Below are 26,320 nucleotides of genomic sequence, written 5' to 3' on the forward strand. Positions count from 1 at the left end.
GGAAACCTAGCCAACCTATACATCTTTGAAAACTAGACACCTAGGGATAGCCAGGGTGAACTGACTGGTGTGGCTCACACCACGTTTTTTCTTACCCTGAATCCCTTCCAAACCTAAAATGTTGACTGAAAAACACAATTTCCTCACATTTTTGTGATGGAAAGTTCTGGAATCTGCAGGCTGTCACAAATTTCCTACCATCAAACATTCCCACAAGTCTCCAGGAAAGAAAGGTGCCTCACTTGCGTGGGTGGGCCAAATGCCTACGTCAGGGAAGGGCCCAAAATGTATTGTGGCAATTATAACAATAGTGGGTGTTCTACTCAGTCCTGGAATCGGCAACCATGTAGGGAACCCTATTAAACCCAGACATTTCTGAAGAATAGACATCAAGGGGAGTCCAGGGAGGTATCGCTTGTCTGGATCCCCCAAAGTTTTCTTTCCCAGAATACCTTGCAAATGTGAAACATTCAATAAAAACACAATTTTTCCTTTCATTTCTGTAACGTAAACTATATGAATGTGCAGTGATCCACAAACTTCCTACCACCCAGGGTCCCCCAACTTGTCCCCAAAAACGCTACTCCACTGGTGTGCCCGGGCCTAGTGCCCACGACAGGAATGGATCACACAGGGGTCAACGGTAGTCTTTGCTTGAGGACTACTTATGACCCTGGGGTGATCCTGACGCGGGCACTAGGCCCAGACACACAAGTGAATTTATAGAAAATATGATCTCATTTTAGCTTCTGGATCACCTTCCCTAACCTCTATGGGAAAGTCTTGATAAAACAGGTTTCCCTCAAACATGATGCATGAAATCCCAGCAGGGTAAAGTCACCTTAAAACACACTACAATTCCTAAAATTAGCATGGTACCATCAACAAATGATTTATATTATAACAAAAAGTTGCTATCACCCTTTATAGGTTCTCCTTTTTGTGTCCCTCAAAACCTGCCATTCACTACAATGCATTTCAATGGGGTGCTATCATATATATTGGTCCCAAGACGGCTGCCAGCAATTCCTGGTTGAAGTGCTGTGAGGCAATCAGATCTCACCATGATATCTGTGCGTAGGTCCTGCCCAGATAAACAAATGTGGTTTCCCTTTTAATATCTCAAAAACTACTGAACGGATTTACACCAAATAAGCAAAAGCATGATCCGCGTACCAAAAGTTACCTTTTTGAAAACTTTTGTGTCATTCTGTCCAGTGGTTCGTTCTGTAGTCGTGTTTAAAGGTCCTATGGAAATTAACATGGGAAACACAACTTTTTTGACCCCGCCTTTTTCTCAGACCCTGATTGATGGATCACCCCAAAACTTTCCATGCACAACAAGAATCATCGGGGCACTCTTTTGGAAAATTTCATGAATATTCGTCAAATAGTGCCAAAAATACTTTTTCTATGGAAACATGGTCCTAACTATAACTACCTACTGGTGACCGCCGTTTGATATATATATATATATTTAAAAAAAATCTCCCTCTCTCTATATATATATTAATATAAATATATATATATATAACGTTAGAGGGACATTATAGATAGGCTCACATTTCAAGCATACAGAACCATAGAAATTCAGCAGTTACAGTTAGAGTTAACTCAAGTAACTGTAACTTGTGCCCTGAGGTAACTGTAACTCGCACACCCGCCATGCACAGTTTTTTACTAAAAACTTTGACTGCAAATATTACATTGATATTATCAAAGATGTCATGGGTGCCGTAATTTGTGGGGTAATTAGCAGTGCATGGCAAGGGCGCGAGTTATAATCCCTCTAACCTTTCGTTTTTTTCAGTGAATTTCAGTTTTTTTTTTTTATGTATTTCCTAACTATAATGTCCGTGTAACCTTTGTTTTTTTTTCAGTGAAATTCTTTGTTTTTTTTACATTTAGTAATTTTTATTACTATACATTAATCCAACCACCGCCGCGCATGGCCTTTGGCCGTTCACGTGGTTGGTGGCCACATGGCCTGGCTGGAGCCAACCCCCTATAAGCATCCAAACTTGCACACATGGGAGGCTGCAGGCCAGGTCCTCTAGAGCCTGTAACCTAAGCTGCTTCCATGCTGACTGTGAATTCTACAGCGGTGGTTTCAGGAGAGCCATATTGCGCTTTCTTGAAATAATAATTCTCCAACTTAGTTGGATTTCCTTGCCGAACAAGTCTCAGAGAGACATCAGGATTTTTGGCCCTTGGATTCAGCACTCTTTCTTTTCCAAGTGATTGAAACGCTACAAGGATTGGATGCTCATTTTTAGAAGAGATTCCTTTGAGAAGTTCTGTGGATAGTAGCGTGTTTTGCTTTGTGACCAGTAGTATCCTTGTTCTTGTACTCCAATTTTGTTTATCATGAAGATGACCCATTAAATTTCAAGGTTTGAAATGTGGTTGATGCATCATTGGCAAATTGGAATAAAACATTGACTGTGTTGGGTTTCCTTATTTGTGGACCATTTAGGTGATTTTTAAACCCTTTGCCTGTGTTATTTTTTGTTTACACTATATATTGCCATATATGTTTGTTTAGTGTAATATGTGGAGCCATTATTGTTTGTTTTTATATTAAGCTATGAAAAGAATCACAATTCAATAACAATCTTGGCTTTTTTGCTTAATCCTGTGTGTTCAGCACCATTTCTTAGTTTAATTTTTTTCTCTTTCTTAATTTATGCTATATATGAATATTACCTCCTTGAACGATTGTTGTTTCTAAAACATTTCTAAAGACAGCATTTTCAAACTTGTAATGGTACATTCGACTTTACCATTCACAGGTATCAAACATGCTATATCTACCTCCTCTTGTTTAGGAATTACAGCTTATTAAATGTAATGAGGAATCCCCAGTGTTATCCTACGGGAGGGGTAGGTCTCCCAGTAGTGATGATCTAATTTGGGAGTTTTTCTCTACTAGGACATGTACAAATTAAAAGTACATGGCCTGCCTTTTAATTACACCTTACCCTGCCCTATGAGCTACCTAGGGCCTACCTTGCGGGTGACTTATACGTAATAAAACAGGGGTTTAACAAGTTGACATGTCAGTGGGACACTGCATTCTGGCTGCAATATAGGTCTGGAACATATTTTAAGGTGCTACTTAAGTGGGTGCCAAAATAAGTGCTGCAGGCCCACTGGTAGCATTCAATTTACATGCCAATGGTATATGGTGTACCACTGTACAAGAGATTTACATCTAAATTAAATATGGCAATCAGGTATATGCCAATCAAACCATGTTTAGGGGAGTGAGCACAAGCACTTTAGCACTGGTTAGCAGTGGTAAACTGTCCAGAGTCCTAAGGCCAACAGAAGCAAAATCCAGAAAAATGGAGGCAAGCAGGCAGAGGGTTTGGGGGAAGACCACTCTATGTCTGACAGGTCTAATGCCTTCATTGCAATTGCAGAATGAAGTCATCACAATGCTGTTAGAAGATCTTTGGCATTTTTCACCTAGTAACAAATCTCAACCAGTATGCAACCCACAATATGTTCTGAATTATTGATCTCACAAGCCCTTTGAGTCAAGGTCTGGTTAATCTCATTAGGGGTTCATGAAGCTAGTGGCCCATGCCTTGGCCAGCGTTTGATCAATAAGCTCGTATGCAACTTAGGCACAGCCATCAGCCAGCAGGACACTCCCTATCAAATAGTACTATGCCCACAACTACTTAGCACAGCTGTGGTCTTCTTCTTTGTTCACAGTGGTCTCTTTGTGATGTGGGAACATCCTTCAAGCCAAAATGTTTCACACAGCATCTCTACTTTCCAGTTTTAATACATTTAGAGCAGAAATGTACAATCTTATGGTAGATGTTCTAGAGGGTACTGTAACTCATCTTAATCTTGCTGCCTTCTCTGACGACAGCTGGGCCATTCATCTTCCACGTGTTCGTCTGATAAGGTGCTAGGACTGGAACCAGATGTATCTGAGGCAACCCCTACTTAGAATGTCTTTCAGAATAAGAAGCTTTAATATGTAAAATAGATGGGTATCAATAAATTACAGGGAGGTTTTTCCCAGAGAGAGCCTAAATAACATCCACTAGACAAAGACAGCATAGCTCGAGTTGTCTAGGGCATCACTCAGAACCCCGTTACTCACTTTTTACTTAAAAAATTATTTAACACTTTGAATTTATTGCAGGACAACAACTAGTGTGTTGCAAAAACCTATATAATTATACCAGTCAATATCTAGATAAATATACAGAGGACACATGTATACAGAGGACACATGACTAATGAGAGGATTCCTCCAGAGAAATGCAGGGTATACAATGAATGTTGTCAAAAATGGGATAATTATTTGGGAAGGTGTGCCCTACCAGCTCAATAATACTATTTTTGTTAGATAAAACTAGGGGTTGGACACCCCAGGTGGCTATGGCACAAGCAGCAGAGAAGTTTATGCTAAGTTCAAGCAGTACCAAAAATGTTAAACCAAAGAACACCACCTAACAACATTTCCAAGGCAATTTTGAAAAAATATAGAAACATTAAATAATCAAAAAGACATCAAGATAATCAAAATACAATAAGGGAAATCAGAGATATGGGTTTTAAAGTGTTATGGCAAAATGTACCTATAAAAACGTTAAGCAGTATAAAAAAAGAACAGTTTGCAGTGGACTGGGCCTATGTGAAATTTGAGACTGACTGTGCTAGAATGGAGGTTGGATACACTCAGCAGTTTGTCATTGTCAAATCTTTTGCCTTCATATATAGTCCCCAGCTGCTGGGAGAGCTTTTTCTGGTCAGTCCCGCAGCCCCTAGCTCCTCATGGCAGGATTCGTGGTACCAGGCATCTTTCCAGCCCGGTCTCCTATAGGGTCTAGTCCTCTTTAGTTAATTGGGACCACTTGGGGCCACTTGGAATCAGGAGTTCCAGTTTGTGGATGCCAACAGGATTCAGGAGCCCTCGAGTCCATGTGTCAGTTCAGTCCTCTTTTTCTAGCAGGATCCAGTAGTCAGAATTCTTCTTTAGATGGAGTCTCCCAAGACCAAGAAATGTTTTGGGGGGGTGGTGATGAAGTTACCAAATTTATCCTGCATACCTCCAGGGCCTGGAGGGATTCTGACACCCAGTCCTAACAATTTTCTCACAGTCCCCCCACCTCTTTTTGCAACATTTCTTCTTTGCTTTATTGTAAAATTACCCAAGAGTCCCTGTTTCAAGGTGGCGGGTCCCAGCTGCCCCCAGACAGGCCTGTCTTCAGCATTGTGACCTATCCCCTACCTTACAAGGTCAAGACTGTTTTCCTTCTACTGTTGTTGGAACCTAATTTTCTGGGAAGGTCCTGAGAATGAATCGGGGAAGCTCTCTCTAGCATCTGCAATTGCTAAGGCTGCCATTTGTTCTCCCAAATGTTCCTGTCCTCTTCCAGATAGTTACTCCCATCTAAGTGGTTAGCATTGAATACCCTTTGGCCTTTCCTTGCCCCAGAGGCAAACCATTATCCTCTGAGCCAGGGTTGTTATGTCCCTCAGCCAAGGGTATGCATTTTAGTTCTGGAGGTGCGATGAGTGGCAGAACTAGCTTTAAGCCAGTTCTGTGTTTGGCAGCCTAAAGTTAATTTTCCAAACTTGCTTTTCAGCTTAAGTTATCAAAAATGTGACTTTGCCATTAAGTCACATTTTACAAACTAAACAGGAAATAACTATGAAGCATTTTTTAACCCTTTCCTGAGTGGAGGTGTAAAGTAATTACTTATACCTATTAGAGAAAGGTCTAGTCAGGCCTACCAATTGAAATAGCTTTTGGCATTTATTTTACTCCAAAATGTGCCATATTTTTTATAAAATAATACCCTGCCCTGTGGGCTTACAACGCACTCTTTAGGGGTGACTCATGAATATATAAAAATATGCTTTTTCTACAAGGCAAAGGCAGTTTTCCCAGCCCTGTGTCATCACAATACATTTAAAATGCAGCCTACGCAGAGGGCAGTGCTCTTGAAAGAAATATATTTGTGTTATATATGTAGATTTGTGTGTAAATGCACACTGCAGTTCACATAAGACATTCTACTTTCCATATCATTAGTCATACGTAAGGCACCATTTACAATGGACTTACAGGAAAGTTAAATAGGCCAAATTGGAAGGTCTGATGTACAGCAAGGGGAAACACAGGCACTTTACCACTGTTTAGTAGTGGTAGAGTGCAGAGTCATAAAGCCAGCACAATACAAAATGGCCAAGAAAAAAGGTAGAAAATCTGGGGTGACCATGCAGAAAAGGCAAATTTCCTACAATTGTTGTTTGAAGAGACTGGAGAATAAATGCAGCATGTGGCCAACAGGTAATATTTCAAGTGATGCACTAGGCCTAAGAAATGGGGGAAAGTTGTGGGTAAATGTAGCTGATGAATATTATGTGATGGAATGTACAGTGTGCAGGTAATGCATATTTGAGGAGTTGTATAGGTCATGATATGTTTGTAAGGTATTTGCCACACATGACTAGTGGCCAACTTACGTGGTGTTAGCAGTACCCCCTATTAATTTGTGGGTCAGAGGAAAGTCAAATCTACCTGCTACTTATGCTCTGCTCTCCCTGTAGGTAGCCAGTCTACCTGAGTTTGGACAGCCACTTCAGCAGTCCCTGACACGACTACCTGTGGAGGAGTGCTCGCATGCACTGGAGATCTACAAGTTGGTGAGTGGTTATTTCTCTGATCTAGCACTGAGAGGACAGCCATAGTCCAAAACCTTTCAATAGAGTTGTACAGGTATGTGCACCTGGCAGTGGGTTTCTGTTTTGTTGATTCTAGAGCTATCAAGTCAGTCACATGTAGAACTTAAACTAAAACCCTATGTAGAAACTATTGGAGTGCATCTATTCTGGCTGGAATACAGAAATATATATTAAGAAATGCAAATTTCCTTCCGCAAAGTTGCAGGTAAAAGCCCTGATTATGAATCAGGAGGAACAGATTTCTGCTCCTCCTGATGAAGATTGGCCCAGTGTTCCCACAATCTTTTGTAATTCTGGATGGTAAAATCAGAAAGAGGCTTTGGCTTCAACAGCAAATGAGCCAAGTTCCCTGGTCCTTGAAAAAGGTTTTCTTTAGCATGATGGGAGCATGGAGTGTTCTCCCCTGCCAAATCTATTCTTCCCTTTCCCTTTCTTACTCTCCAAAGACACCCTTCCTCCCCCTCCTTGGTCTGCAAGAAGGCGCTACTTCACAGGGAGCATTAAACCACTTGGAATAGCGAATCCTGTGCAGAATTACATGTTTTCTGGGTACCCATCTAAGATAGATTAACTCACAGGTATGAGTTAGGCCCCCTCGGAATGGAAAATAACTGTGTGGGCATGGAAGTCTGCACAAGATTCACTATTCCAAGTGGTTTAACACTCCTATGCCAAAGAAACACCTGACTGTTGTAATTAAGGTCCTTGCTTTCTTTTAGGTCCCTCCTAGAGTTACATTGGACACCCTTGTATTAAGAATTAAGACAGTCTAAAGGGGTAATCTCCAGTGAGGTTTTATGTGTGGGATGCCGCAACACTATTTCCTAGGAGGAATATCTCTCTCTAAAAATGTATTTTAAACATAATCTATGTAATGGCATTTTGTGTCTCTCGGCCCTCAATTAGAAGAGATAGGTACCTGGTTAAAAAACTATTTTATTTCTTCCTGTTAAAAACAAATATGTAAAGGAGGTGGTATCAGACAGGCTAATTAGAGAGTAATTAGGCACTGTCATGTTAATTCTGATGCTTCTCCAGCATCGCAGAATGTGCAGTGTCAGTCAGAATCAGTTCCTTTTGACAACTAAAAGAAAGCAAGGACCTTAATTACAACAGCCATGTTTTATAGGGGTGATGCACAATCTATTTATAAATATAACGAGATATTGACTTCTTCATTAAAATTAATATAAATAGAACAGCAAGCCCATCCTATGAGTTGATCTGTTGGTCTGTTGATCTGTTGGATGACTGTGTGCGGCGCCCCTGGCTAGTTTTGGTGGCGCACCAGGGAGCCGCGGCTCCCAGTTTGGAACCACAGCGGTACTCAGTGTTGATTGGTAGGCTACAGAGGCTTCAATTTCTTATTTAGCATTGGGTGGATGGTGGAATTATGCCAAAAAGTGGCAGATGCCACACCCACCGATTTTAGAATACATTGACATCAATGGCACCTAAACACAAACCAAATTTGAATAAGGTCCTTTGACCTCTCAGTGGCTCAGGCTTAGCAGTAGGTGGGTCTCTTCAGAGACTGACACTTTCCAGATACAAAGACTCTTTCTCCAGTGGCTCAAACTCTGCACTGACTAGACATTCCCACATTGCTGTACTCTTCTGGTTTCTTTTAGCCGCAATGTCTGCTTTGTCCAGCTGGTTTTCTCTCAGATTCAGTCTCGTGTTTGTTCAGTTGGAGCATTCAAATTTACTGTCTTTACTTTTCTTGGCTAGGACAGTCCTTCATGACATTTCTCCTTTACCAAGCTGCCTCTCCCTTACTTATAGTGTTTATATGGACAGGCTCATACTGCCTGTCTGGCTTCAATTCACACACGCTCTTTACTTGTTAGGTTGAGAAGCTGGGGAGGCAGATGGTTTGTCTGATGTGGATGGATAGGGTGTTCCAGGTGGTGGCGGTGAGGTAGGAGAAGGAGCATCCTCCTGTTCTGGTTTTCCAGAGCTGGGCTGAGCGTAGGGTCCTGTGGGGTACGTGGAAGTTGAGTCGCTGGTAAAGGTAGGCAGGTCCGGTGTTGTGGAGGGCTTTGTGTGTGTAGGTGAGGATTTTGAAAGTGATTCTTTTTCAATAGGGAGCCAGTGCAGTGTGCGTATGTGTTGTGAGATGTGGCACTGTCGGGGTAGGTTGAGAATCAATCTGGCAGCAGCGTTCTGGATGTTTTGCAATTTGCGGGTGAGTTTTTTGTTGATTCTGGCATAGAGTGCATTGCCTTAGTCTAGTCTGCTGGTGATGAGGGCGTGTGTGACAGTCTTTCTATGCTCAAGGGGGATCCATTTGAAGGTCTTGCGTAAGAGGCGGAAGGTGCGGAAGCAGGTGGAGGTGACTGCATTGATCTGATGGTTCATGCTGAGGTTGGGGTCCAGGATGATTCCGGGGTTGCGGGCATGGCTGGCGGGGGTGGGTGGGTGTGTTTGCGAGGGTGGGTGGCCACCAGAAGTTGTCTATGCATTGGGTTGGGGGCCCAGGATGAGTACCTCGGTCTTGTTTGTGATGAGTTGAAGGCACCTATCTCTCATCCAGTTGGCGACTGCTTTCATGCCCTCATGGAAGTTGTGTCTGGCCTTGTCTGTTTCGTTGAAGAGGGAGAGGATGTGTTGGGTGTCATCTGACGGTTGTGGTTAGGGGGCCATGTAGACGTTGAACAGTGAGGGGCTGAGGGAGGATCCTTGGGGCACTCTGCAGGTGGCGGGTGTGGGTTCTGCGAGGAAGGGGGGCAAGTCTAACTTATTGCGTTCTGCCAAAGAGAAAGGACTGGAGCCAGTCGAGGGCCTTGTCTCTAATGCCGGCTTCATGGAGTCTTCTTATCAGGGTGTGATGGGAGACTGTGTCGAACGCTGCCGAGAGGTCAAGTAGGATGAGTGCCGCCGTCAATCCATTGTCCAGTAGGGAGCGGATGTCATCTGTTGCGGACAGGAGAGCTGTTTCAGTGCTGTGGTTTGACCTGAATCCAGATTGGGAGATGTCAAAGATGTTGTGGCTTTCTAAAAACGTGGTGAGTTGGCTGTTGACTGCTTTTTCTATGACTTTCGCAGGAAATGGAAGTAGGGAGATGGGCCTGAATTTTTTGAGGACGGTGAGGTCAGCCAATGGTTTCTTGAGGAGGGGTTTGATCTTGGAGTGTTTCTAGTCGTTGGGGAAGGTGGCGGCAGCTAGTGAGCAGTTGATGGTGAGGCAGAGCTTGGGGTGATGGTGTCTGCAGCTCTGTTGAAGACGTGATGGGGACATGGTTCTGTGAGGGCCACGGAGTGGATGGACTTCATGGGTTTCAATGTATCTTTGATGGAGAGGGGTGTCCAGGTGGAGATTATGGGTTTGTTGGTATCGGTTGTTGGATGGGGGGGTTCGGTGAATGGGTTGTCCTTGTTGAAACTGTCATAGATGGTCTTGATTTTGTGGTGGATGTAGGTGTTGAGTCTGTCACATAGGTCCTGTGAGGGTGGGATTTCCATTGTCTGGTTGTTGGGATGGGCAAACTCCTTGATGATGTTGAAGAGTTCCTTGCTGTTGTGTGCTTGTGAGGAGATCCTGTCTTGGATAGCCTTCATTCTGGTGTTTCTGATGAGTTGGTGGTGTGCAGTGGTGGCGGCTTTGAAGTTGCTGTGTGCTTATGGGGATTTAGTGTTTCTCCAGATTTTCTCAAGGCGGCGACAGGTGCGTCTTGATTCCCAGAGTTCGGGGGTGAACCAGCTGGCTCTCTTTGCGTGGGTGTTGTTCTTTTTGAGGAGGGCTATGGTGTTGGCGCAGTCGGTGATCCACTTGTGGAAGGTGCGTGCTGCTGTGCTGGGTCCTCGTTGCGTGCGATGGTGGGTGCAGCGATGGAGAGGGTGGCGATGGGCTGATCGTTGGTTATTCTTGTCCAGGTTCTGTGCGATGGCTGGGGTTGGGGACTGGTGATGGTGGGTGAGTTAAAGGTGAAGTGGATGCATCGGTGATCTGTCCATGGGAGCTCCGTGGTGTGGCTGAATGTAGCAGCGGTTCCTGTAGTGAAGATGGGATCAAGGGTCTGTCCTGCAGAGTGTGTTGGCTCTGTCACAATATGTCGAAGTCCTATATTGTGGAGGTTGTCTAGGAGGGTTGTGGTGTTGGGGTCTTGTGGATTCTCAAGGTGGGAGTTGAGGTCTCCCAGCAAGGTGCAGTTGGTGGCTGCGATGGCTTGTGCGGAGATGAAGTCCGTGATGGAGTTGGCGAAAGGTGTGCAGAGTCCGGGAGGGCAGTAGATGATATTTCCCCTGTTGGTGGATGCCATGCTGATGTGCCGCGGGGGCAGCAGCGGTGGGGGAGAGAAATAAGGGGGAAAGCGAGAGTGAGAGAGAGAGAGCGGAGTGAGGGGAGAAAAAACGGGGAGGAGAAAGTGGAATGCAGAAAGCGAAAGTCAGAAGGAACACAAAAGGGACAGAACACAGAAGGAAAAGCACACAAAGAGTGAAAATGAGGCAAAAGAGGAAAAAAGGAGAACAGAGGCAGAGGGCAGCCTAGTAGAAGAGCAGAGCTCTCCCACTATACACCAGGGATGAGGAGCAGGCAGAAGCCTGTGGGTGGAGGAGAGCCTCGAACTCTTGACAGAGGTCAGAGTTCAGAGGAACAGAAAGGCTTACTTGCCGGTGGAGCTACGAGGTGGCAGAGCAGTTCACTGACTAGGTCAGTGTGGTTGCTCGTCCCGAGGACAGCTGGGAGGTGGGAGCAGAAAATGGCACGAAAAAAGGGGGCGGGCCACAGGGGCAGCAGCGGCGGGGATACAGCCTGTGAGAGAGGAGGGAGCGGGGCCGCGGGGGCAGCAGCGGTGGGGGAGGGAAAGAGGGGGGAGAGCGAGAGTGAGAGAGAGAGAGAGTGGAGTGAGGGGAGAAAAAATGGGGAGGAGAGATTGAAACGCAGAAAGCGAAAGACAAAAGGAACAGAACATGGAAGGAAAAGCACACAAAGAGTGAAACAGAAGCAAAAGAGGAAAAAAGGAGAAAAGAGGCAGAGGGCAGCCTAGTAGAAGAGAAGAGCTCTCCCACTAGACACCAGGGATGAGGCGCAGGCAGAAGCCTGCGGGTGGAGAAGGGCCTCAAACTCTTGACAGAGGTCAGAGTTCAGAGGAACAGAAGGGCTTACTTGCCGGTGGAACTACGAGGCGGCGAGCAGTTCACTGACTTGGTTAGTGTGGTTGCTCATCCTACCAAGCAGCAGCTGCCATTAAAAGTAGGGGGGAGGAGAGGACAGCTGGGAGGTGGGAGCTGAAAATGGCAGGAAAAAAAGGGGGTGGGGCAACAGCAGTAGGGATAGAGCGTGAGAGAGAGGAGTGGGGTGGGCCGCAGAGCAGCAGCAGCAGGGGAGAGAGAGGGAGAGAGAGAAGCCTGCAGGTGGAGAAGGGCCTCAAACTCTTGACAGAGGTCAGAGTTCAGAAGAACAGAAAGGCTTACTTGCCAGTGGAGCTACGAAGTGGCAGAGCAGTTCACTGACTATGTTATTGCACTCTATGCGTTCCTTCCACTCCACTGGGATTTCACAGCAGTATATTGTGTGTGTATATTTGCCTTACTTTAAAGATAAGCAGTCCTGTTGGCATTCGGTATGTGTTGCTTTGTTTAGTTTTTGCCAGGTATTTATCATGAGGCAGTAGTTAGATGTGAGTTGTTTTTCATTATTGTACTTAGGTGATGCTTTTTATGTTACCTTCAAAGTTTTTTTAATAATTTAAAAAATGCTGCACAGTCCTGATGGTGTATGGTCCCACAAAAAGAAATTGCCAAAGTCTTTAGGTCCCAAAAACAAGACTGATTGGCTATGCCAATGCTTGTTTCCCTGGCTGACTCTCAGCCAGTCCCTCTGCTTGTCCAGAAGGCTCTATCTCAGCTGTAGTTACTCACTCACCAGCCGTCTCGATTTGCGATCACTCATTCCAGCTCTTCACCACACTTTGGCTGGCTGTTCCACAGTACCTGTTTTGCCCATCTGACTATGTTTTACCTAAGGTGTCTCGTGTGCCTGGCTAGCTCTGTCTCAGTCATGGTCTATCCTTTGCCTATTTGACTCATCTCTCCCATAGTTGCTGCTGTTTCTGGCTCACTCTGTTTCATCTAAATATGCTGTTATTTTTGGTTTGCCATCACTTCTTTGTCTAGCTGGCTCTGTCTGCCTTGTGTCTCGCCTGTGGTCTTTGCTTTATCTAGATAGTTCTTTCTTTGCTTATTCCTTTGTTCAACTCATTTGCTCCATCTCACCTACCCCATATTCTTATTTTATTTTCAGATCCTTCGCTTTGTAGGGGACACCCGGCTACAAGACTGGCAGGAAGTAACCCTGGGCAACTACATCGCCCAGCAGATTCTTGCCCACCCTGCTCTACGTGATGAGGTTCTCAGCCAGTTGGTGTCCCTGACATATCAGCATCCAGTGGAGGGGCAGGCCCAGCGTGCCTGGCTACTTACCGCTGCCCTGCTGGACTGCATCACTCCCTCACCCACTCTGGAAAAGCCACTTCTTAAGTAAGTTATTGTGAGCTAGGCTTTGTGACGCCACCTAGCCATTTCTAGGCCTCATCATTGTATACATGCCATGTTAATGTTAGATTTCCTGTTATTTGGGGTATTTTTGTTAAGGCCTTTATCGTCCTTATGTAACATGGCTAATTATGACCCCTGAGTTAATTTATTCAGGTGCATTTGTCTTAAAGTGTTGCTCATAATACTTAAATTACCAGGCTTAGACTTTGTGGACCTTAGGAGATCGCTCTGTTGTTTCTGTCCCAAAGTGAGAGTATGTTAATGCTGGGCTTGGCAATACATTGACAGTGGGACTGGTATGGATGGTAGAGGGAGAAAGCAGTGATATTCTATGCCTCTGGTCTCTTTGCTGTACTTATAGACCCATGAATAGCAACCATTTCAGGGGCACCGACTATAGAGCCTTTCAGAGTGGATGGCTTATATTTTCTGGTCCTGACCTTTGCAGATTATCACAAACATACACAGGGTAGTGTCAACAACTGAGAGTCTCTCCAATATTTTTGGGGGATATTTGTGATATCTTCTGAACAGAGAAACTTCAAATTAATGTCATAGCTAACCTAACCCATTTTACGTGCATGCAGGTATCATATTTAGGTGTCAGTGTGCACATTGCTACAAATAATGTATGGGCACCATATTACCTTCCTTTACTTGAGAAAATCAAGGCATTGCCAAGGACATACGCTTATCTTCCTCTTTCTTTGATAGGGTGATAAAACTTAAGGAAATGAAAATTATGTCATGTGTATTTGTAAAGGACACTATCAATTCTAGCCTGACCTAGGGCTTGCAAGTGACTTATTCGAAAAACTAGGTCTTCTGCTTCTTGCAGAATTCTAAATTTGAGGACATAGGTCTGATGTGTAAGAGAAGGTAATTCCTTGCTTAAGGTGTGATGTGAGAAAAGGCCCAACCGCTGGTTTTGGCTCTGTGTATGTGTGGGATGTGTGCAATAAATAGTGCGGTCAAGCGGAGGTATCTGGTTGGTTGATGAAATGAAATTTGTCTGTTGAAGAAGGCTGGACCCGTATTGTGGAGAGCTTTGAAGGTATATGTGAGGAGTTTCAACTGGGCTAGTTGGTGAATTGGAAGTCAGTGGAGCTCCCTGTGCTGTGGTGATATGCGTGCTGCATGGAAGTTGAGTGTGATCTTGGCTGCCGCATTTCAAGTGGTTTGAAGTCGTCTGGTGAGTTGTTTGCTGATGTCAGCATTGTGTGTGTTCCTGTAGTCTAGTATTCGTGTGGTGAGGGTATGTGTGACTGTTTTGTGGGTGCTGGATGGGAACAATTTGCAGATTTTTTTCAGCATCATCACATTGTAGAAACATGAAGCTGAGACTGAGTTGACTTGGGCGGACATGTTGTGTTGGCTGTTGATATTTCCAGGTTATTGGCATGGTTGGGTGGGGGTCTGCGTTCAGTTGGCCACCAGGTGGAGTCCCATGGTGATGGGTTTTTCCCAACAATTATGACTTCTAGGTTGTCAGTGTGAAGTTTGAGTAAACAAAGTAAGGGCAACCCAATAACCCTTTGGGAGCTTGAGTCTAAGTATACAGCAGCAAAGGTAATGCAGACAAGGGGATCATTCAGCAAACATACTTTTCAATTAAAAAAATCGAGCACAGAATTAAGTATTCATTACATAGCATTATATAGCCCATTGGTGCTTTGAACTGTTTATTATAGATTAGTACTAAAGAGTACAAAACTTAACGGATAAAAATATAAAGGAACATAAAGAAATATAAAGAATAGGCTTACATGTGGGGTGAAAGTTTTACTTCTTCCAAATGAATCCCAACAACAAGTTATATTACAAAATCAATTTCCAAAAAAGAGTTAATCACAGTAAGTTGTCTGATGGTAATTTGATACACAAATGTAAACAATGCAGTTGATTTTTCTGAGATGATAAGGAGAAAACACGTTGACGTTTTGGTCTCTTGGTTAATTAATGCTTGAGATCGTACTCAGGGCTGTGCTAAGAAGATAATTAAAGAACCCCATGGACTATGGTCCAAGTATTTCTAGATGTGCCGGGTAAAACTTAGCCAGGAGAGTGTGAGATGATCCAAGGGTTTCTTTATGTGCAGGGATAATTTAGCCAGAATAGTGTGAGCCTTTACTAATGATAATGAGGAAAAAGAGTTATGGCACTAAGGCACTAGCTAGTGGGTCAGTGTGGCTGTGTTAAGTTTGAAGCAGTGGTCTTTATTCAGTCAGTCACTTTGGCAAAACTTGGCTCAGGTCTTGAGCGTCTTGCTTGTGAGTGAGAGCATAAGCTGAGTGTTGTCAGCATCAGAAAGGACGTTGATGGTGCGCGTGGATGATGCTTTCTGTTTGGGTCATATATGTATCGAAGAGAGCTGGGTACAATGAGGATCTGGAGATGAGGTTGCTGGCATCTGGAAGGATCATGCCCAGCTGAGAGCACGTCCTTGGATTCCAGTCCCATGCAGTCATCGTATGATGATGGGGTGGAATACTGTATCAAATGCCATGAAGAGGCCCAGGAGGTTGAGGGCAGCCATGTCTTCTCTGTCCAGGATCACCTGAATGTCTTCTGAAGCAGCAGTGAGGTCTGTCTCAATGCTGTGGCTGGGTTTTATGCCAGATTTAGTTACATCAAGGTGTAGGTGGCTGTTGAGATAGTTGGTAAGACATGTGTTAATAGGTTTTTTCAGGATTTTGACTGGGTACAGAAGCATAAAGATGGGTCTGTAGTTGGCAAGCATTGTTGTTTTTACAGGTGGTTTCTGAGAAGGGGGGTACTGTGATGTGTTACCAAGTGTTTGGAAAGGTGGCAGATGAGATGAGGGTGTTCAGGATCGTGTTGAGTGCTGTGCTGATGGGTTGTAGTCCTTTGGTGAAGGTGTGATGGGGTAGGGGTCCAAAGAGGCCCTAGAGCCGATGGACTTCATTTTGGAAGCAGGGCCATCCAGGAGATGGATGGTGGGCCAAGTTGTCAGAGCGGTTTCCTTGGCTGAGATGGGGAGTCATGTTGCAAGGTCTGATTAATGGGGGCAAAGTTGTTGTAGGTGTGAGTTATCCTGCATCTGAAGTACTGTGAGAGTTTGTTGCAGATGTCATGTGAAAGAATAATGTTGTTGAAGGCGGCAGCTTTGGCAGTGAAATCTTTCACAATGACAATCTCTTGGCTGCTGTTGGTACAGGGGTCAAAACAGCTTGCAAGCATAGAGCGTTTGGCAATCTGGATCTGCTTGTGGTAGCATCTAAAGGTAGATTTGTAGGTGTTTCTGTTCACATTGTCTTGGCTCATTTTCAATCTGCGCTCCAGTTGTTTGCAGTGGTGCTTCATCATCCTGAATTCCTCGATTGCCAGCTGGCTTGTTGTCTGGATCTTGCGGCTTTGTTGGGCTTGAGGAGGCCCAGGATATTGCACAGGCAGTGATCCAGTTTTTGAAAAGTTTGTGATGGTGACGGCTAGGCTTTTTCGTTGTTCTGGCTGGCGTTCCATGATGATAGTCATCCAGTCTTCTCTAGGATGTTATTCCAGTTTGACCAGCTGGCCTGGTGGTGGTTGTTCTGTGTTGGTGCAGGATTACAATGGTGAACTTGATGAGGGCATGGTCGATCCAGGTGATTGGCGTAGACTTGTCAAATGAGATGTTAAAAGTTGAGAAAATAGGGGCCAGGAGGTGACTGCCTGACTGCATGGGTCCTGTCATGTGTTGAAGGAGGCTGAGGTTACCTAAGTCATCGAGTAGAGCGGCTGTGCGCAGGTCGCAGTGGTCTTCCAGGTGGAAGTTCAGGTCTCTGAGGTGGATGAAGGCTTTCATGTTGATGATGAGGGGTGCAACAAAGTGCACAATGGTGTTGGTGATATTAGTGTGTGGTCTTAGTGGTCTGTGGATGAGGCTGCTGTTCAGGGTGACGTTGACTGTCAAATAGAATTTGAAGTCAGGTGTTTTTCATCATGTGGGGGCTGGGGTTGAGAGTCCAGAGGGTTGCAGAGGGGTAACTGCAGCTGGATAGCTGCAGATAGGGGGAGGACTGGAGTTTCTGGACACAGATGGGAGCAGGCGGGCCTCCTTTGCCGTATCAGTGGCGCATGCACTCTTCAGCCTTCATTAAGTAGGTCATTGGAGGGATAGGAAAACAGGGGGTGGTGGGTGAGACTGGAATGCTGGTTGCAGAAAGCAAGAAAGAATGGGGAGAGCAAAAAATGTTTGAGAAAAGGATAAAAAAGTAGCAAAAAAACTGAAAAGAGCAAAAGAGAAAACGCAGAAGTGAGCGAAAGTGGCAGAAAGAGGGAAAACTGTCAGAACTGAGTGAGCGTGGCAAATACAAAAAGCGGGCAGAAATGCAGAGAGGCACAGAGGAAACCATGAAGAGACAACCAGAAAACATGAATCTGTGACAGTAAACACGAAAAGCAATAGGAGTCCGGGAGATTATACAGGAACATGCCACACACGGATCTTGCAGTCAACGTCTTTTTTCATCAGCGTACAACATTAAACTGACTTCTCACTATCTCATAACCAGTAAAGACCACACCTTGACAACTTCTAGATTGACTGTGTAATCACTTCCTTGAGTCCGGCCCAGACCACGAGGTCATAGCGCACTCAGTTCAACAACACTATAGCTCTTCCCTTGTTAAACAAAAAGACATCAACTAAACATGAACAAATAACTGCATTACTTTTCATCAAACTGGGTGCTCGCACAGTTCAGCCGGACCGTGTAGCATGAGGTAATTGAGTTGTACCCGGGATGGACCTAAGGGTACAGGGTCTGTGTCTGATTAGGACTTTCAGGTGGCTTGGCCTTCTTTGAGTTTGCAGGGACAGATGATCGGTGAGACAAATGTTTGAAATGTGATGAGTTCCTTGTGATGGATTTGCTGGGATGGTTAGCTGTTTACCATTTGTCCCTTACGCTTCACAGCTTTCAAAGGTTCATCATCAAATGGAGGATCTTTCTTTCACTTCTGTTTTTGTTTGACGAGAACCAAGACACCCTCGTTGACCACTATCTCCTGAGTTAGACGACATTGATCAGCATATGTCTTCATGTGACGTTTTTGAGCAGTATCAGTAGCAGGAATCTTAATACCATTCAGAGTTCACTTGGGAGTCTACTGCGGTAACTTGGTTCTTATAGCTTTCTCAAACATCAGGGTGGCAGTGCTCTCACCAGTGGTAGAGTGAGGGGTCGACCGATAAACACAGAGGGCTTGGCATAACCTCTAACTAATTTCAATTCCGGCCATCAGTGCACATTGGATCACTTGTTTCAGGGTTCCCATAAACCATTCCACCACGCAGTTGACTTGAGGCCACAAGGGTGTGCTTTTGATGTTTGATACTGAGTCTGGTTAGAAATTCCTCAAACTACTTCCTGTTCAACAGTGGACCTTTGACACTTTTGAGAGTGTCCGGTATGCCCCACGTTGCAAATATGTCGTCCAGATGCACTGGGTCTTTGTCTTGAGTAATTGATGACATGTTGTCCACCAGAGGAAAATGTGAATGTTCATCGATGACCACCATTAAATGGTGCCCATTAGCTAGGGGTCCACAGAAGTCTACGGCTATTCTTTCCCAAACATGTGCAGGGTGATTGGACATAGTGGCTGCTGGGTCACCTTAGGAGACAGGCAATTAAATAAATGACACTCCTTTAACGCCCTCTTAACTTTCTTATCAGGTGAGGGAACCACATTTGATCTCTCATGGTGGGTACAGTGCCAAGATGTACTTCCTGAGCAAGCTCAATGACTTTCTGTTTTAGATTTACAGGTATGACAATTAGGGATCCTCTTAGCACAATGCCTTCTTTAGTGACAGACAGTTCTTCTTGGACATTTGGTATTTTTGAATTTCAACATTGTCACTGAGAGGTCGAACACTCCATCTCCATGATTGTTCTAAAATTATGTTTTGAGAGCAAGCATGTCCTTAACAGCATTTGTAGAGGTAAAGATCTGTTCAGTGGACAGAGCATGAGGTGTGCTTGACTTTACAATGAAGTTGATGTGTTCCTCAGTAGCTTTTAACGTTGAACTGTGCCTCTTTAGGGGTACTCATGAGAAACAATTTGCAGGATTTTGATTCTAGCCTAGCTTGTGCACAATTGTATAGTTGTACTCTTGTATACATAACCCCCACCTTTCAATGCGAGGGGGCATCTTGACCTTCACATTTCTGAAAATGGTGATCAGCGCCTGGTGGTCTGTGAGGATTGTGAAATGGTTTCCATGCAGAAACACATGAGAATGTTCACAGGCCCATACTACATCTAGACTTTCATTTCTGGCTGGGAATAGGCTTGTTCTTTGTCAGATAAGCTTAGACTGGCAGATGCCACAATGTGTCTTTGCGCGTTTGGATGTCTATTGTGTTCAGCGGGGATTGCTCCCAGCCCACCGGGCTCACATCAACAGTGATCCCAGTGTGCAGTTTAGGATCAATGTAAGCCATCTCAGTACAGTTTTCAGTTGCATGTTTTATACATTTGAAGCTGTGGTCACATTCAGATGACCATTGGAACTGGACATTTCTTTTTGTCTGGTTTCACAATGGGGCACTCACTATGGCAAAGTCATGAATGTACCTTGAACAATAGATGGCCATGCCCAAGAAGGACAGTACCATGGTGACACCTTACAGATGGCTGGTGACTGGCAGTGCTCGCACTTTGTCTGGATCAGGAATAATCCCTCCATCAGAAAATATGTGCCCAACAAACTAGGGTTTTGTTTTGTGAAATAGACACTTTTCGGCATTTAATGTGAGACCTGCATCTGCACGTAACTTGCACGCTTGTTTGAAAGCCTTGTCATGCTCCTCCTGTGTTGTTCCAAACACCAATATATCATCACTGTAATTGAAGGCTTGTGTAACAGGCTGAATAATTCTACGTATCACATCTTGAAATATTTCTGCGCAGATGACACTCCAAAGCTCAATCTTTTGTATCTGAACAAACCAACATGAGTCGAAAAAGTGGTAATGAACCTGCAGTTTTCTTCCTGTTCAAGTTGATGGTATCCGTTATTCAGGTCAAGACGGAAGAAGACTGGCTCCATTCAGCTACATGATCGTATCTACAATGTGTGGACCAGGATCTCTCTTTATATTGATTTGTTGGCTTTGCGCATATCCACGCAGATGTGCATTGCACCTCCACTGTCCTTTTACAGCACTATCCCTATGGGTGGCACCCATGGTGTGGGACCAGTAGAGCGCTTAATAAGGTCATGTTTCAGCAAGGCTTCTGGTCCCTTCTCAACCACATCTTGTAGATGAAATGCTATTCTGTGGTGTCTCTGTGCACCAGGCCGAATGTCTTCATTGATGTGAAGTTGCACTTTTATTATTTTGAGTCTACCTAAGCCATTAAACAGGGACGGGAAATGACTCACAAATTCAGACTGAGTATTTAGGTTGTAATTGATAGATATCGGTCCTATGTCAGCAGCAGTTACAAACCTAAACAGGCATGCCCTAGATGGAGTACCTTGAAGAACATGGATTGGGGCATGTACAGATGTTTTCTTATGCTGCAAGGTCGCCGTCAATTATCCTTGACTCCGCAACAGTTTGGAAGCAGCCCATACGTACACCTTCGTATTTGACACTTTGGGTCGCAGTACAGGCAACAGACTATTAAATCGTTTGACTGGCATGATGTTGATTGATACACCGCAATTGAAAGGTTATGGGGCATCCTTTGACTTTCAGTTTAATGTTAGGGCAGTATCTATATGAGTTCTTTTGTTTCGTTAAAGCACTTGCTTTTGACGTTCGTCTTCTTTGCAAGCTACAAGGCCCACATGAGCACGTTGCTCCTTTTTATCTGTGATCATTGCACATACACCCTCCTCGGTGTCACTCAGTGGTGATGTTGAGGAACTCCTGAAGAATGAATTTGATGAAGTTCAACTTTGTTTTGTTTCCACCTGTCACAGTTGAGGTTGCCTTTTGTCTTTGTGAGTGTGGTGAGAATGCTTCTGGAACCTTCTGGCGTCCATTTTCTCATCTCACCATGATGCAGTTGGTTTCTCTTTTATTTTGCAAAGCTTTATGAAGTGGTTCTCTTTTCTGCACCCTCTACATGTTTGTCTGATGGCTGTACATTTAGTTTCACTTGACAACATGAAACAAAGGCCCTCATTATGACATTGGCAGGCGGCAGAGGCAGCTAGCCAATGTCTTTCCGCCATCAGGCCACACAGGCAGCCTGAACTCCGCCGGGCCTATTTTGAGTTCCCGGCTGGGCAGGCGGGCAGAAACAGTGCCATTGCATTGTGCACTCATGGCCATAGTTGACAAGTTGATGTTTTTGTGCTTTTGGTGCAAGCATACAATTGGTAATGAATACTTACACCAAAATAACAATTATGTATGTGATCGATTTGCGTCACATACCAGTGTTTCCCCATTAATGTCTGCAACAGATGTTTTCAAGATATATTCATGTCACAGGTATTTTTTAGAAAATTACTGTGACATGTATGACTGCAGTGGTCCCGAGCTAATGTGCGATGATTAATCTATGCACACAAGTAATACGGAATGCTTACCTTTGAATTCGGCGATAGCAGGGCCGTGTGTCCTTCATGGACCAGTTGCAGCAGCGGCCAGGTCTTGTCCAGCTGTGTCCAGTCAAAAACTGAAGTGGAAATGGGGAAAAAATTTGGTTTTTACCTCATTTCCCTTCCAATCTGCCGACTCGGTGGGCAGGTAACACTGCCACAGTTGCCTTGGTGAGAAGGCACATCGTAATCTGCTCATCAGGAAGGATGGCTGGAGTCTCCCCGCCATCCACTATTTCCAACGGCACCATCGACACAGATACTGTTTTCTGGTGGTCCCACCAACATCTAAATCAGGTGGGTGGACTACCAAGGCGGCGGAGGAGTTTTCTGACGGACAACAGGCGGCAGAACCGTTACTACCTAGATCTAAATCAGGCCCAATGGGCCTGACTTAGATTTTGGCGGACTGGTTACTTCATTAATCAATGAATCAATCAATCAATCAAGAATTTGTAAAACGCACTACTCACCCGTACTCAGTGGTGAAGGAGTAACCCATCCGCCGAAATCTAAATCAGGCTCTAAGTGTCTCTTGCAACACACATCTTCTGAATGAATACAACAAACAGCCATCAATGACTCTGAGGCACGTGGCTTCCTCATCATTGAATTCACTAAACTTGCAACGTTTGATAAGCACATCAAGTCTCTCAACTAACTCATCCATCATCTCACCAACTTGTTGTCTTGCTTGATTCAAAATGTACCTTTCTTAGCTGACGTTCGGCATCGGATTGAACTTGGTCCTTAAAGCTTCTTTGATTTGACGGTATGACATTGTCTCAGTTGGTGAGATTTTCTTCATCACTTCTTTCACTCCATCACCAGCAAGATTTTTAAAGTATTTTTTAACACAAACTTTATTGCTTTACTGCTTTTTCATGTTTTACGTTTTACGCAAGTCACTTTTGAGACACATTTCTCTTGCATCAAGGGTTAACAATTACTTCCAATGTTAGGACAAATTTGTAGTAGATCATTGAAATGTCATCCATATAAAATCCCACCTGCACTTAAACCAAAACTTTTCACCTGTTGTGCGAAACCATTCTGAGGGAGCCTGCCTTGTGTGCTATGGGTCAGTGAAAGCTATGCATGGGGTTTAGGGGGTTGCAGCTGTGTCGTTTCTGAAGCTGCGGAGTAGCCTAAAGGGGAGAGAGTAGGCACGGTCGGTCCGAAGGCCCTAGAAGGTCCACCACATATAAGGAATAGTTGGGGGAATGCCCCTGCCGACAACCAGTACGCTCTGAGTCCGACCTTGATAGCTCCAGTTTATTGCACACACTAAAGGTCCCCATCCTGTGCGCTAAATCCTTCCAGTAATATGTCCCATTCCAAAAATAAATATATTTTTTTTTTACGTAGGCCCCTGTATTCTTCTTGCTTTAAAGCCTCACTCTCAGCCTTTCCCCAGTGAAGTACCTCCTCCCACCATCTACCAACCTTTGGGGCCAACAGGGCTTTTCAGTGCTGCGTTATCAGTCTTTTCACTAATAATAATGCTAGTCCCGTAAAGCAGGTCACCACTTTAGAACATTTGGAACGCAGGTACAGTCCCAATATACACTGGTCCGGTGTGGTCCAGTGGTCAAGACCAGTCACGTCCATCAGCATCACTGAGATCTCCTTCTAGTAACCAGTCAACGAAGGACACGGCCATATCATATGCATTAGATCAATGCCTAGAGCATCACATCTTAGACATAAGCTCTATTTAAAATGGTAAATTAATTTAATTTAAATCTCGAATTCAGTGAGACTTTTTTGGGGTATTTTAATAGGCTGACCCATTCTTTATCCAATAGCTCCCTGTCTTCCCATTTAAATTGTAGAGAAGTGAGTGGAGTATTAAGTTGCTCGCCGAGTCCCCTACAGAGCTATCTTGTTAAGTGCCTACTGTGTCCCATGGTATGCAGTGCTTGGAGCAACTTGGGTGTCTGGGGTTCCTTTCCATCAGGTGCCCAGTGTCATCTTCCAATAGAATAGGGCAGTGTGCAGTAAAAGGGACCCCGTGTGTAACGTTGTAGTGCCCGGGCAGACAAGCCTATATATCCGACCCCTGCAAAACTGGGCCATTGTATAGCTTGTTTCAGGCAAGTGGTGGCCGGCCAGCCAGTATGCCAGCAACTGTAATTGTCTGGCTATGCAGTAGGCTTTGAAAGCTGAGGCCTCCATTCTTCCCTTACTGGTCGGAAAGTAAATTTTAGTTAGGCTAACACTACAGCGGCTGGTTCCCCCAACTGAGTTCAATCAGTATGGTATTTAATAGTCTAAACACCCTTGCAAGTGGTACAGCAACCGTGACAACGTAACCATTTCTGTTAAGGCCTGGCGACCAGCCACCGACAGGGGAAGTGTGATCCAAAAACCCACCTGGGATTTAAGTGCCTTGAGGTACATATGAGGTTACCTTCTAGTAAGCCCTCAGGTTCTCGGTACACTTGGGTCCCTAAATAGCGAAATGTGTATGGTGCCATTGGTATCTGCGCTTTTCCAAATCGGAATTTATATTCCGTGTATGTGCCCGGGAATGAGTATGTATATGATTAAACATTAATTTGAAGTCCAGACAATACTCCGAACTTCAGTAATAATTGGGACTTTTCCTACTCTAAGAGATACTCCAGGTGCAATATCATGTCTTTTGTATATAATGATATGGTATGTACTGTGTTGTCTATTAAAATCCCCTTATCCCTGGCCTCTTGCGAATCTGTTGCACTATGGGTTCCACTGCCAATACAAAAAGAAGCAGAGAAATGGGGCAATCCTGCTGCATGCTACGCATTACCTGGTAGGATCCCGAGATGCAGGACCCTGCTTTGGCTCTAGGCGTTGGCGCTTTATACAAAAATTTCAACCACAAGATAAAGGCAGAGGGTAAACCCTTTATCGGGACAGCTCTGCCAACATATATTCCAATCCAAGTGTGTCAAACGCTTGGTTGATATCGATTGAAAGGCAACCGGAATACGGATTAGGTCTGTGAGCTGCTTCCATCACGCGAATCAACCGTTGGATATTCAGAGAGGTGTTAGGTAATGATTTTTTTCATCATTTATGTCTAACAGAGCGCCTATGAAATCATCGAAAGTCTCGATCCATGTGGTCCATCTAGCGCCAGTATTCTTCTTTTTGGTGGTATTGGATGGTGGTGTAGGTTTTAGAAATGTGGCAGCACCGTACATGTTTCTGTGGCAGCCAACTGAAAAAAATCACTATTACGAAGGTGATTTTGGTTGTTCCTGCTGCGCCCAACAACCTTACAATCTCAACCCCTGTGTTTGCTGTTGAGGGGCCTAGCTAATATTTCAATTATATTTTCTAATACACCTTGTACGGAAAAGAAATCCTTAAGTTTAACCAGCCTCGATGTTTAAATTATATTGGCTTAGGACAATACAATTGCTACTCCATTTGTTAACATATATGGTAAGGTGTTCCAGGCACCACAACTGTGCTCAGTCTCATTAATTTGGGGCAAAATATTAGATTCGGATAATATTATCACTTATGAAGGTAGTCGGGACTGGGTAGTTTTTGAGCAGTATCAGTAGCATGAACCTCAGTATCATTAAGAACTTGCTTGGTGGTCCACTGCAGTAACTTGGTTCTTATAGCTCTCTCAAACATCAGAGTGGCAGGACTCTCACTAGTGGTAGAGTGAGGGGGTCAACCAATAAGCACAGAGGGTTTGGTATAAACCCTGACTCATCTCAATTCCCTCCATCAATGCACATCGGATCACTTGTTTCAGGGTCCCAATAAACTATTCCACAACACCGTTGACTTGAGGCCACCAGGGTGTGCTTTTCTGATGTTTGAAACTGAGTCTGGTTAGAAATTCCTTAAACTCCTTGCTGTTCAACAATGGACCATTGCCAGATTTGAGAGTGTCTGGTATGCCTCACACTGCAAATATGTTGCCCAGACTCTCAGTGACCTTGTCTTGAGTAGTTTTTGACATGTTGTCTACCAAAAAAAAATTGAAATGTTCATCGATGACCACCATAAGATGGTGCCCATTAGCTAGGGGCCCAAAGAACTCTATGATACTAACATTTATTGAACAGATATTTGAGTCCTACTACTTTAAATCTTTATAAATGTTCAATTTAGCCTTTCTTTTGCAAAGTCATTGAAATATCTACAAGCATCTGCCTGCATTGGAGATAAACATCTGCATTGTTTTATAGATCAGAACCTAAACAGGTGGTTAAAACTCCCTCTAAAATTAGTATATAACTCTGTGATATAACTAAAAGTGAAGGTGGCACCAGTTTCAACTAATTAGATGTTAGCTGGAGTGTGGAGATAGGATATGCTGTAAATTTAGAGGAGCTGGCAAAGTCATTATCTAGTATCACAAAACATGTCTGGCGAGCGTACGTATGGTTTACACAATATCAGATGCTATGTTGTGCCTACTGCACTCAGAGATCTATAGTGCACATTTGAGAGGTTCATCAAGATGCCAGAGGTAATCAGTGGACGCTGCATATTTGCTTCATATGTTTGTCTACTGCTC

The 26,320-nt window shown here is 44.2% G+C and overlaps 1 protein-coding gene across 1 annotated transcript in view; it reads left to right on the forward strand.

Annotated features, from left to right (window-relative positions):
- The window catches only part of LOC138246014 (unconventional myosin-XVB-like), a 794,810-nt gene that overhangs the window by 196,072 nt on the left and 572,418 nt on the right, over positions 1-26,320 (forward strand). The window contains exons 5-6 of the mRNA XM_069200161.1: positions 6,583-6,678; positions 12,965-13,200. Of these exons, the coding sequence (XP_069056262.1) occupies positions 6,583-6,678; positions 12,965-13,200 (332 nt within the window). The remainder of the gene's footprint in view (positions 1-6,582; positions 6,679-12,964; positions 13,201-26,320) is intronic.

This window comes from Pleurodeles waltl, chromosome 7 (genome assembly GCF_031143425.1).
Source record: "Pleurodeles waltl isolate 20211129_DDA chromosome 7, aPleWal1.hap1.20221129, whole genome shotgun sequence".
NCBI classification, from domain to species: domain Eukaryota; kingdom Metazoa; phylum Chordata; class Amphibia; order Caudata; family Salamandridae; genus Pleurodeles; species Pleurodeles waltl.